The 12,511-nt window shown below is 40.3% G+C and overlaps 1 protein-coding gene across 2 annotated transcripts; it reads left to right on the top strand.

Moving 5' to 3' along the window:
- Positions 1-215: 215 nt before the first annotated feature.
- TIMM8A (translocase of inner mitochondrial membrane 8A) lies at positions 216-9,289 on the top strand. Of its 2 annotated transcripts, XM_082680967.1 has the most exons (3): positions 216-415; positions 1,866-2,056; positions 6,607-9,289. In XM_082680967.1, the coding sequence occupies exons 1-2, from the start codon at positions 284-286 to the stop codon at positions 2,025-2,027; spliced, it is 294 nt and encodes a 97-aa protein (XP_082537093.1). In that variant the 5' UTR covers positions 216-283; the 3' UTR covers positions 2,028-2,056; positions 6,607-9,289. The 2 variants fall into 2 exon arrangements, with proteins under 2 accessions (XP_082537093.1, XP_082537092.1); XM_082680966.1 differs by lacking the exon at positions 6,607-9,289 and having other exon boundaries at positions 1,866-2,912.
- Positions 9,290-12,511: the final 3,222 nt, after the last annotated feature.

Genomic DNA, 12,511 nt, shown 5'->3' with positions numbered 1-12,511 from the left:
AAGGTCTCGACAGCGCCACAGCGCTGGGCGACGAGTCCTGTGACCTCAGGGGTCAGTTGCGGCGCCGCCGCGGGGTCGCGCGCGGGAAGGCGCGAGGCGCGCGGGCGGCTGGGAGGAGCGCCCAGAGCGGGGGGCGGGCCCGCGCGTAGGGCCGCGCGCCGGCGCAGTGCGCTCCCCGCGCAGTCCCGGAGGCAGTGGATTGTGGTTCCGGTTCCGCCGCGGAGACACGTGAAGGTCGGTGAGTTGGTGCGGAGTTTGTCTCGGCACGCGTGGCCGCGCTGGGATGGAGTCCTCCTCGTCTTCCTCCGCAGCGGGTTTGGGCTCGGTCGACCCGCAGCTGCAGCATTTCATCGAGGTAGAGACTCAGAAGCAGCGCTTCCAGCAGCTGGTGCACCAGATGACGGAACTTTGTTGGGTGAGGAGCCTGGGGCTGGGACCTGGCCACTGTACCTACTTTCCTGCCCTTGCCTCGCGCAACTCGCCACGACGCCTGGGATTCGGGGAAGGGAGAGGACCCAGCAGCACCCCTTGGTTTCCTTAGGTTCCTCAGGTCGAGCCGGAAGGGAAAAAGAGTGACTCCGCTTCTCAGAGGGCTGTCACGCCGGACCTCGGCTTTGTTAGTGCAGAGGATTGGAGATCATAGAAGACTTATGCCGTTGTCCCAACCAGTACTTTAGGCACCTAAGGTTGAAGCTGCCAGTGCTGGTCACCAAGACTGATGAGAGCCCCAAGTACTGGGATTTCATTTTTGGCACCCTGAGTCCCAGAGAATCAGTGAATCTCCTGTCCCTGCACTCTTCAGAGTTTGCCTTGATTACTCAGTTGCTCTAAGCGTCCCTCCTGAGAAGTGAGTGGCTCTAGCCCACTAACTATAAAAGTGGGGTAATCTCTATCAACATACACACTTTTTTGCCTTCTTGTTGGATTGTTGTGTAATACCAAGCCGTTTCAGGTCTGAAGGTTGAGGAATTGAGTATGCCCAGTGAGGGGACTTTGGCAAAAGGGTAGAAGGCATTTATTTGCAGCTTGGGATCAAAGTGTTCTCTGGCAGCCAAAGACAGCATAACTGCCCTGCCTTGACATACAAAATTCACAGAATTCAGAGGCCAAGGATAATTTTCCTTGGAAGTGGAGAGTCTGAGGCTTGTGTACACAACAGAGAATAATGAACGAAATTCATTTGAACCATAAACTTATGGTATTGCTGGACTCTGACCCTTAAAAAATGCTTACTAAACTCCTGTCTGCCTTGAACCAGAGTGCTTTGATTCTTTTTAAAAATCTGATTCATTATATTTGGACCAGCAGGTGGTGTGGTTAAGGACTCCTTTAAGAATCTGAAAGTTGTGGGCCCTTTAGGAAAATTCATACAATTTTCCATTCATCTTGAGAGAGGATTCAAGAGCCTCTGGCTTACGTAGACGTTAAAGAATCTCCAGTCATAGATATTCTTTTTTCCTTTGGTAGGTTTTAGTGTGTCTTAAAGGCATTTAATGCAAGCAGCATTGTAGAGTTCTAACCAAATTCAGCGAAGGGTTAACTTCCCTTGTATTTTGCTACCTATCTTGCTTTGTAACATCTCAGCTCCACCATTTTCTGGCCCCATGACTTAGGACAAAGTATCTCTGTGCCACAACTTCCGTCTTTGTAAAATGAAGATTAATAATAGTATCTATTCCATAGGGTGGTTGTGAGAATTTAATGTAAGGCTGTAGAAAATTGCCACAAAGTAAGCTGCCAAATGTGAACTATTATTAACATATCAGATACTGTTTTTAGGTGAAGTTTTTCCTCTAAGCAACAAGAAGCTCCCCTTCCTTTTTTTGCCAAGTTCCCTTTGTGATTCTGTATCTTGTCCTGAGCAGGAAAAGTGCATGGACAAGCCTGGGCCAAAGTTGGACAGTCGGGCTGAGGCCTGTTTTGTGAACTGCGTTGAGCGCTTCATTGATACAAGCCAATTCATCTTGAATCGACTGGAACAGACCCAGAAATCCAAGCCAGTCTTCTCAGAAAGCCTTTCTGACTGACCTGAGTATTACCTCTTTGGAAAAGGAAGGTAGTTCAAGAAATGAAGAGCAGTTGATGGGATGGTTGAAGAAAAGGCTGTGGGGGGATCGGCTCCCACCTTTGTCACTCTTGGGACATCCTGTCATCTGAGAATGAACAAAGACCAATTTTTGTGTGTGGGGGTGGTTTGAGGGTCAAATGTGTTTGGGGTTGTGTTTTTTAATGCTAATCTTGGGAGAACAATTGACAGATGAATGGAAAACTCTACTAGATGTATATTACTGTATGTGGGACGATGCTTTCCTCATAGTCCCGTTAACTGCTTCCTACAATTTTAATAGTGGAACTGCTCTATAATTTGATAGTGGGACCACATAGGTAATAATCTGTTATTTGTGTGGATTCCTTTCAGATTTCTGGAGAGATCGATATACATCTTTGTGTCTCTCAGAAAGGGCAGCAGTGGGGGAAAGAGTAATTTGGTACTTTACTGTAGGCCTCCTTATCTAATGTTTGATTATCAGTGCTGGAAAAAAAAAATGTATGGATTATTCATACAGTACATTTCACCTTTCTAGGTTATCTCCCTCCCTTATACTGTGATTCACTTAAATATCTGTATGTAAAGTACAGTCTTGAGCTAGTACAGGTAGCCTGAGAGTCTAGAGGCCTTTAGTTAAAGGAATCTAGCCAGCGAACATAATTCTCATACTAAACTGCCACAAGGAACAAGTTAACTTACCCTGTATGTCAGAGTCCAAAAAAATTTAAAGATGTGCCTAAATGAAAAAATAAGTTATAATGATTTAGGCCAGTCAAAAACTTAACAGCAGTTTCAGGTAGAGGTGCATGCCTAATGTAAATCAGCATAGTTTCCATTTACTGCGTCCTTTTAATCACTGAAATAAAAGCTTCTACAAGATTCAAGTCTGATTGAGAAGGCTTTCTATTCTGGTTATCACCTACACCCAGGAGAGATTTGGTGTGGGCTGGTTCCAAGGCTGAAATGTAGTCAGCCTGGGTACCTGTTCTGTGAAAATTATCGTACAGTATTTCAGGGACTGCTGACCTTTTTGTTAGAAAAGAGAACCTAGAGATGAGATGGAGAGGGAAGGAATTCAGTGCTGATGGTTAGTTCCCTGAGTGTAGAAGAGATTATAGTGACTGGATTCCCCTCCTCTTACTTCAGATCCTAGTGGACTGGAGTATAGACCTAAAGTGGAACTACTTGTTGGGAGCCTCTAGTGCAAACCCATGAAAGTTGAGAAATACACATTTCTAGAAGCCTCAAGTCCCTGTTTAACTTCCCACCATATAGGCACTACAAGGAAATTTTTAAAACTCCTGATGAAAACACAATTCACCAAACATTTAAGTACCTACTCTGCCGGACACTGTTTTTGGTGCCAGGATTTCAGCAGTGCACAGAAACAGTCCCTGCCTGTGTGGAGCTTCTGTTTTAGTACGGGGAGACAGGCAACAAACACATCCATATGTCAATATAATGAGTGCCGAGGAGAAGAAGCAGAGTAAGGGTGTCAGGGAATGTTTGTGGGGCATTGTTATTTTAGCTAAAGATGATTGGAGAAGGTCTCTTTGGGGAGGTGGCATTTCAGCAGAGACCTGAAAGAACTAAGTGACCAAGTCATGTAGGTATCTGAAAGAAGAACGTTTCAGGTAGGGGTGACACCAAGTCCAAAGGCCCTAAGGTGGAACTGCATGCTGTGACACCAGTGTAGAAGAAAAGTCGAAGGTCAGTATGGCTGGAGTAAAATGAGTAGGAGAATAGTAAGAAATATGGTCAGAGACAGATGGGGGGATGGCGGGTGGGGATGTGCTGATCATGTAGGGCGTTATAGGCCATTGTGAGGACTTGGCTTTTACCAAGCAAGATGGGGAGCCATTTGAGGGTTTTTAGCAGACAGTGATGTGATATGACGTGATATAACTTAAGTTTTAGCAGTGCCTGGCTGCTGTTTGGATAACATGTACATGGTAAAGAAGTAGTAGTAGAAGCATCAGGGTAGTAGGAATAATGGCATTCGAAGTCCAGGAGAAATCAGGCTTTTAGGATGAGTATCTGGTGTATACCTTGTGTCTATATGTCCATGTTGATTCCCGCCCCCCCTATAAAATTTAAGAGTTCATGTAACACCTCAAGTCATAAAGGAAGGATCCTTTAGTCTTCTCCATATTCTTACTTATTCCTTTTTATTATATATTACTTATTATATTTTTTTACTGTATCATTATTTCTTATTCTTCATTACCTGTTAAAGTATTCTCATTACCTTTAGACACAAACTGATATGTCTGTTTTACAAAGTATTATTGCTTGCTTAGCTAACGTACATAATAAGAAAGAGGATCTGTCAGATTCATGTAATACGCTTGAGCACCAAGTATATTTTCGACTCTACTAGACACAGGACAAGGGGAACGAAAAGGTAGACCATTTGCCTGCATCCTCTTGGAGGTTATGTACCAGAGCAACAATTTGAGCTCGTTTGTTTTGTCAGCCTAAGAAATTTATTTTCAGAACCTTGATAGAAAGGGTACTGTCAGCCCTAATGACATTCAAAGTCCTCATTTCAAATATTCAGGGTAGAAAATTCAAGATTCAATATAAGGATTGGATTAGCAGACTCTTCCTGAAATGAAAAGAAGCCTAAGATATAAAATATAAATACAAAGCTGCTCTGGTGGTGGAGGTGTCTGGAGGCCTGCTTGCTATTGTCTCCTGCCCATCCCTATGCACCACGTCCCCTGGTTCCTAAGGCACTGTCTCAGGACCTCTAGGGTTTATGCAAGCATACTGTGAAAACTGGAACCAGACTATCGCTAAGGCCCCCGCCCATGAATGAACATTAGGGGTAACGCATACAAGGAAATCAAGAACTTGATATTTATTTATGCTAACAAATCTCCAAGGGAGTGTGAATTAAAAAACATAAGTCAATAAACCCCATGTAAAATAGCCTTTACATGGAAAACAATTGATGGTCCTTTTTAAACCAATTTTTCCTTGTATCAATACCTTAGTACAAAATTTTGGCCTAGGGAGATTTTAGCTCAGAGTCCTCATGCTCCCTCTCAGCCTCATTTTTTTGTTTTTGGCATCTTCTGGACTCAAAAGAGGTTGATAGAGAAAAGTCTGGTAACCTTCATTTTCAGTCCATGGAGGAGTAAGGGTATTGTTTACATTTATTGATCTTAAGTTAAATGACAGTAGGTATGGACCAAAAGGGATATCTCAAAAGCTATAGAGGAAAAATGGCCAAGAGCTATGGAAAGGAAACCACAGGAGGTACCACTAAAATTGTTGAGGGCCATATGCTGCCATTTCTTGAAAAGAATGGCAGAGCAGGTCATGACAGCAGTAGGGAAAAGGAAATACTACATGGGAATGACTGCATAAGTACTGAAAATATCCAAGGCCCTGTTCAGATAGTTTATCTGAATGCTTACACAAATCACAAGGCAAATCAAGAGTATCCAGCCCAGGGCTGGTTTTGTGATTGGCTTCCCTAAAACAGCTGCTCAAGGCAGTGTCCAAACTTGATACCTGACACAGAACGTGAGCCAACAGAAGAGCAGATGAGAATATACACCCGAGGTTACTCTGGTCATCCCAAGGTCCCACTATGAAGACAAGTAAGTGGAACTGATCACAATACACAGGGCAAAAAAGATGACTCCTGCAATAAAAGAATTGAATTACTATTTTTAGCGCTTATATAAGAAATGCTAAAGCTATTTGACAATTAAATCATTACATTCTTAACACCTTAACAAGTGAGCAGCATTTGAGCAATTAGCTGTTTAATCTATGAATTAAAAGTTGTGTATCTAAAACTATGTCTTGGAAAAATCCCTCAAAAAGGCAAAGCCTATACAATATAATTGTGCTACACAGAAATACATAGAAGGGATAATTAGGATATGGCAAACCAGGATTCAGAGGTACTGACCAGGAATTCCAGATGAGCAAATGGGCCAACAGAATTTTGAGATGTATCTGCAATATAATAATAATAGCTATGCTTTATTGAGGGTATGCATACTGCTTGCCACACAATGTACTAAGTATTTTACATTGGATCATCTTTAAAAATTAACAATTCTGTGTGAGAGGAGCTATTATATTCATTTTACAGATGGAGAAGCTGAAGCTCGGAGAATTTATTCAAGGTTACACAGCTAATAAGTTATAGGAATAGGATTTGAGCCCAGGCAGTTTGACTCCAGAGCTCATGGGCTGAAATACTATACTAAACTGCCTCCTAAAGTGTTTAAAGATAGGAAGTAATGTTTCTCTAGAAGGTGGGGCCAGAATGATGGGAACATTTCATTCTAGAGATGCCATCGTAGAGTGGAAAGAACCGGAGTTTTAGAGTTAGGCAGAACTGGGTTCAAATCTTGACTCGGCCAGTACCTGCGTGACATTAGGGAAGTCACTTAACCTCTGATCCTCAGTTTCTTTATAAAAAACTTAGATGGTAATGCCTGCCTCACAGGGTTGAAAAATGAGAGTGCATGTAAAGTGCTTGGCACACTGTAGGTACTTTAATGTAGCTATCATTTATTATTATTTTTCAGAACTGAGCATCTTTGATCATCCTGGCAGAGTTGTTGTCTGGGAGAACAAGAAAAAAGCAAGAAGTCACTTCATGAAGCTAACTAGTTGATAAAGTGGCAGAGCTAAAGGAGCATGTAATGTTAAGAAGTTTGAGTTTTATGTTGCAATCAATGGATAGCTGTTGGAGAATTTTAAAGTGGAATAATATAATATTTGTACTTGTTTCATGACAAAAGTACTACCTGCATGTTTTAAAACTTTCAAACAATATAGAATTGCTTACGATAAATGAAAGTCCTCCCCTTACCCTCATATATGCATTTAGAAAGATCATTTTTACAGCTATATGGTAGTTGATTAAGACTAGGAGAATAGTAAGGGTATTTCGTTAGTTCAGGCAAGAGACTGTGGAGGATTGAATTCAGATAGTGGAAGTGGGGATGGACAGGAGGGGACATGTTAGGAATATGAGGGAGCTGTGAGAGAAATCTGGAGTAAAATGGAGAGGGAGTAAGACATTATAGGGAAAGAGGTAGGGGATAGAATAATGTGCCAGTGAGACCATGCCTTGGGACTCAAAGGGCAGCAGAAGTGACTGGGAAGAGAGGGAGATAACACAACTGATAACGTTGAACAGGCTTCAGAGAGGAAGTTACACAAATGGCCATCCCCATGGGTAACCCCTGGAATTTATTGCTGCCCTCCAATTTGAGGAACATAAGCATATCACCAAAGTCAAAAGATTACTCACAATGTTCTATAAACTTTTCATGGGAAAAGTTAGAAACAAGCCAAGAGGAAAAGAAAGATAAAATATTATTTGAGTTTTAACACTGTATTCTGATGAAGCAAGGAGGAATGAGTAGAAAGATAAAAAGGAAAAAAAGTGGGGAGGCAGGGAGTCAGCAGTACAGTCATCCCTACAGAGGGATTGGTTCCAGGACAACCCCCCCACCCCTGCAGATACCAAAATATGCAGGTGCTTGAGTCCCTTATATAAAATGTAGTATTTGCATATAACTTACATCCTGCTGTATGTATATTTTAAATCACCTCTAGATTACATATAATGCCCAATACAATATAATGTAAGTGCCATGTAAATAGTTGCCAGAGTTCAGGAAATTAAAAGTTTTGCTCTTTGGAACTTTCTGGATTTTCTTCCAAATATTTTCAATATGCGGTTGGTTAAATCCACAGATGTGGAACCTGTGGATACAGAGGGCCTACTGTATTTGTTAAACTGTCCTTCAGACCTATAGTTATTTCCTTAAAGCTTAAACCATTTGCTACATAACATGACTGACCTGTGTATTAAACCAGTATTGTTCAAATTAAAAATCTCAGGTGGTCATGATATTGCTAGATGTACCTTGTCACTACAAAGGAAACATCAACACGGGTTAGTTGCAACAGCTATCCATCATTATGTGGCAGCATACACCACCAGGTTGAAAGAGCTGATCCCCATTTTTCAAGCATTTTCTTTTTTTTCTTTCCCTTAGGCAGGTCCCAGGGATGCTTTATTTTCTTCTTTTCTTGAAGCTGCCAACGCTTTGAGGTTCTTCCCATCAGATTAACTATAATTCCTAATCACTCCATTCTCCACAAGACAAACATATAGGCTCTTAGCATAGTAAGGGTTTTGCTTTGAATCACCATGGGAGAATAGACATGGGACAACATGCAGAATAAATACAGGGAAGTTACAAAGGTTACAGAATTTTACAAATTTCTAACAATCAACTCTGATTCATATTCGCTTCCTTACTGATACAGTGATTACCAAGATCTCCTTCGGTCTTTATTCTTTAGTGGGCTTTCAGCTTCCCCACTTCACACAAAACTCAGAAGTGAAAAAAGAAAGGGTTATTAATTTTGTCTACATAAAAAATTATGAACAGCAAAAACTTCCATAAGCAAAGTTAAGAGAAAAACAAATGGGGAACAAATATTTGAAACTTTTCTACAAAGGACCTAATTTACTTCTTATATAAAGGGCTCCTACAAGTCAATAATAAAAGAACAGTCACTCGATAGATGGGCAAAGGATATAAGGAGACAGCACAAAGAAATAGAAATGCAAATGGCTCTTGAACATGTGAAAAGATGTTTATATTTAAGAGAAATTTTTAAAACCTGCACTGAGATATCATCTTTGTGGATGCAAGGAAGCAGGTACTCTTTACTGGTCAGAATGTAAATTGGTACCACCTCCATGGACAGCAGTTTAGCAATATCTACCAAATTGATAGATGTATAAACCTATTCCAGAAATCTGACTTCTAGAAACTCATCCTGCAGATATACTCACATGTACAAAATGAGGAACCTCTTTATATACTGATATGGAATGAGCTCCAATACATATTAAATTAAATTAAAACAGCAGTATTTAAGACACAATATGCTACCATTTGTGCAAAAGGGGGGATTAAAATACATGTACACATTTGCTTGAATAAGCATAAATTATCTCTTGAAGGATATTGTTAACATTGATTGCAGGGAGAGGAACTGGGTGTTTAGAGAGTAGGAGTGAGAGGGAGACTTTTTACTATATATCTTTTCTCTATGCCTTTTGAATTTTGAATCATGTGACTATATTACTTATTCAAAAATTAATATTATTTTTTGGAAGAAAAATCAAACTCTCATTTTTATATATTCTTGTACCCAGTAGTTTGTAGATCCTCTTGGATTTTTCTAGTAGAAAATAAAAAAAACATATCATCTATAACAACATTGCTTTTGTTTCTTTCTAAGCCTTACACTTTTTGGTTTGTTTTGCTTTATTCACGGGCTTCCAGTACAATAGTGAGTAGAAGCATTGCTGGTCAGCATCCTTGTCATCTTCCTGACTCTTCTATTCACTCTTCTAAAAAATTAATATTATGTTAAAAATAAAATTTCTCCCCACTTCAGAACTCTGAGCTCTGTACTAAGAAGCAGAGAGGTGATGGAAACCACTTCCAGGAATAAAAATCCTATATCTCAGCTTCAGTAATTTCAGATGCCCACTAGTTGCAAATAGATTATTTATATATCTAAGGACCTCAAGTAGGGATGGGATAAGTGGGGGCTAGTGAGTAAGGCATTCACCTTGTGTGCAAAATTTAAGGGGATGCCAAAAAACTCAGTGATCAAGATAAATACTTTAATGCAATATTTTAAAAATCAAAATTAGTGCAAAAATTCATGATGAACAAAACATCAAAATTTTAAATAAAGACAATGCCATACTGAGCCATACTGGAGTGTGAGGAAAAAGGAAAAATGTGGGCCCCATATATGTGTTTTTGTGTATTCTTGAATGGTTAATTTTTTCCCGAACATTAAAGCAGTTGAAAAAATGTTGGAAAAATTGAAAAGTAGATACATTACAACTCACAGCATTAAGTTTAAATATTTTATCAACACTAAAAGCAGAATTAAAATTTACTTTCCTGCCTTTAATGGAAGCAAATTCATCAATAATATTTTCATTAAAACCAATAATAGTCTCATTAAATATTTTCTTAGGCCTAATAAGAATATATAGAATTTGGGGGAAGTGCTAGTAATCTAGTGGGATTTATATGCAATGTAGGGGCTTACCTGGTGCAGTGGTTGGGAATCCGCCCGCCAGTGCAGGGGACACAGGTTCGAGCCCTGGTTGGGGAAGATCCCACATGCCGCGGAGCAACTGGGTCCGTGCACCACGACTGCTGAGCCTGCGCTCTGGAGCCCGCGAGCCACAACTGCTGAGCCCATGTGCCACAGCTACTGAAGCCCGCGTGCCTAGAGCCCATGCTCTGCAATAAGAGAAGCCACCGCAATGAGAAGCCTGCGCACAGCAACGAAGAGTAGCCCCCGCTTGCCGCAACTAGAGGAAACCCGCGCGCAGCACCGAAGACCCAACGCAGCCAAAAATTTTTAAAAAATAAATAAATTTATAAAAATAAATAAATAAATAATACAAGGTGGATATTGGAGAATCTCTGGAAATAAGGATCACAAGGTAGACATGTACTATTTAGTTACGCCATGTTAAGGAGTTTAGATTTTATTTTGAAGGTGATGGTGAACCTCTAAAGTATTTCAAGCACATGTTTTAGGAAGATTACAATCACACCAGTGCCAAGGACTGAAAAAGGACAAGACTGGCAGTAGGTACCTGATAGATTTTTAAGTCAGAAATGTAATTCCAAGGTAGATAGGGTAAGTTTTTTTTTTTTTTTCTTCCCGGACTGGGGCACGAACCTGTGTCCCCTGCATCGGCAGGCGGACTCTCAACCACTGCGCCACCAGGGAAGCCCGATAGGGTAAGTTTTGATGACTAAATAAGAGGAGCAAGGGACTTCCCTGGTGGTCCAGTGGTTAAGACTCCACGTAGGGGGCGCGGGTTTGATCCCTGGTCGGGGAACTAAGATCCCACATGCCGCGCGGTGTGGCCAAAAAAAAAAAGAGGAGCAAAAGAGAAAAAATGAGGATGACCCACCATTCAAGATTCGCCCATTTACCACCTGTTGTGTATCCGTATTACACATTTGTTCTTGAAATGTGTGAAAGGAAATATATTACTCTCTCCTTTCTAAGAAGCATGCCAAGCACCTTTTATTTTTGTAGCTGAACTCACCAAAAAAGTTGAGGATCATTAACCTGGTCAATTTTCTCATATTACAGATGACCTATCCATAATATATATATATGACATATGTGAAATGTATCCTTCTCACCCTCACTATAGTCCTTTTCAACAAAGTTCTTTTCAAGAAACTGGCACAAAATCTGGTATTCTACCAAATATGCCAAGATTAGGATAAAAGAAAAAAAGCAGCAGGCCTCAGATAACTGGTAGGTTGACAGTTTTGTTTTCTTTTTTAGGCAAGAAGAAATATTTAAAGATGATGAAATAGGGCAGAAAAATCCATTTATATTCTTCCATGAAAGAAAGGAGGATGACCTTTTAAATAAGAATTTTTAAAATTGAAGTATAGTTGATTTACAATATTATACTAGTTTCAGGTGTACAGCACAGTGATTCAGTATTTTTACAGATTATACTCCATTAAAAGTTAGTACAAGATAAAAGCTGTAATTCCCTGTGTGGTACAATATATCCTTGTTACTTATCTATTTTATGCATAGTAGTTTGTATCTAACATCTAAGACAATGCTGCCTGCCATCCTAGGATTACTTACCTTTAAAAATAATCTTTGATATCCATTTTCAGTAATGCGGTGGCCAAAATAACCTGAAAGTCCAACCACATTACAAAACACTTGGAAATACAGAATAAAGTATAACATCCTTTTAAATGTATAGCTGAGTTTACAGGTAAGTAAAGGAAATCACTAGGGGTCGAAACACAAAGTGGAAAACCGAACACAAGAACATTTAGTGAATGTTGAAGTTTTAGCCGCTCTGATGGTGTGGTGCAAGTGGTTTGGTTATCTCACAAAGTAGGGTGCTTAGATTCTGATGCCCATGTAGAGGCAGGAGACAGAGCCTTGGGCCTAAGTAAGGCAGAGAATTGGAGCTGGGACACCTGTAGAAAGTTGGAACTTTCAAAGGACTACATCTTCAGTAAGGGTGAACTAGACAAAAAAATCCATTCACTAGTAACAAGAAACAACCTGGGATCTGGGAAGGTGGAAAAAAGGTCTTCCCACGAGGATTTGTATCCTCAAGGCTTCTTTCACATGGGTTTGAGATTCAAAATGTATACTCCTTGCAAAGTCCAAGAATCCTCCAGATCTAAAAATTAGCACAAAGTGGGTCCTAGCTGTTGATATCCCTCAGACTACTTGGCAGAAGCAACATAAAACAGCTCTAAAGGGACAAATCCTCCACAAGATCCCCACAGGTAAAGCTACACTGAACATGACTTACAATAAAAAATTATAAAACACATGAAGAAACACCCCACCATAAGCCAATGT

The sequence above is a fragment of the Grampus griseus genome, assembly GCF_964374135.1.
Source record: "Grampus griseus genome assembly, chromosome: X".
NCBI classification, from domain to species: domain Eukaryota; kingdom Metazoa; phylum Chordata; class Mammalia; order Artiodactyla; family Delphinidae; genus Grampus; species Grampus griseus.
Note: the sequence above shows the minus strand (reverse complement) of the source record. Positions and strands in the feature narration are given on the sequence as shown.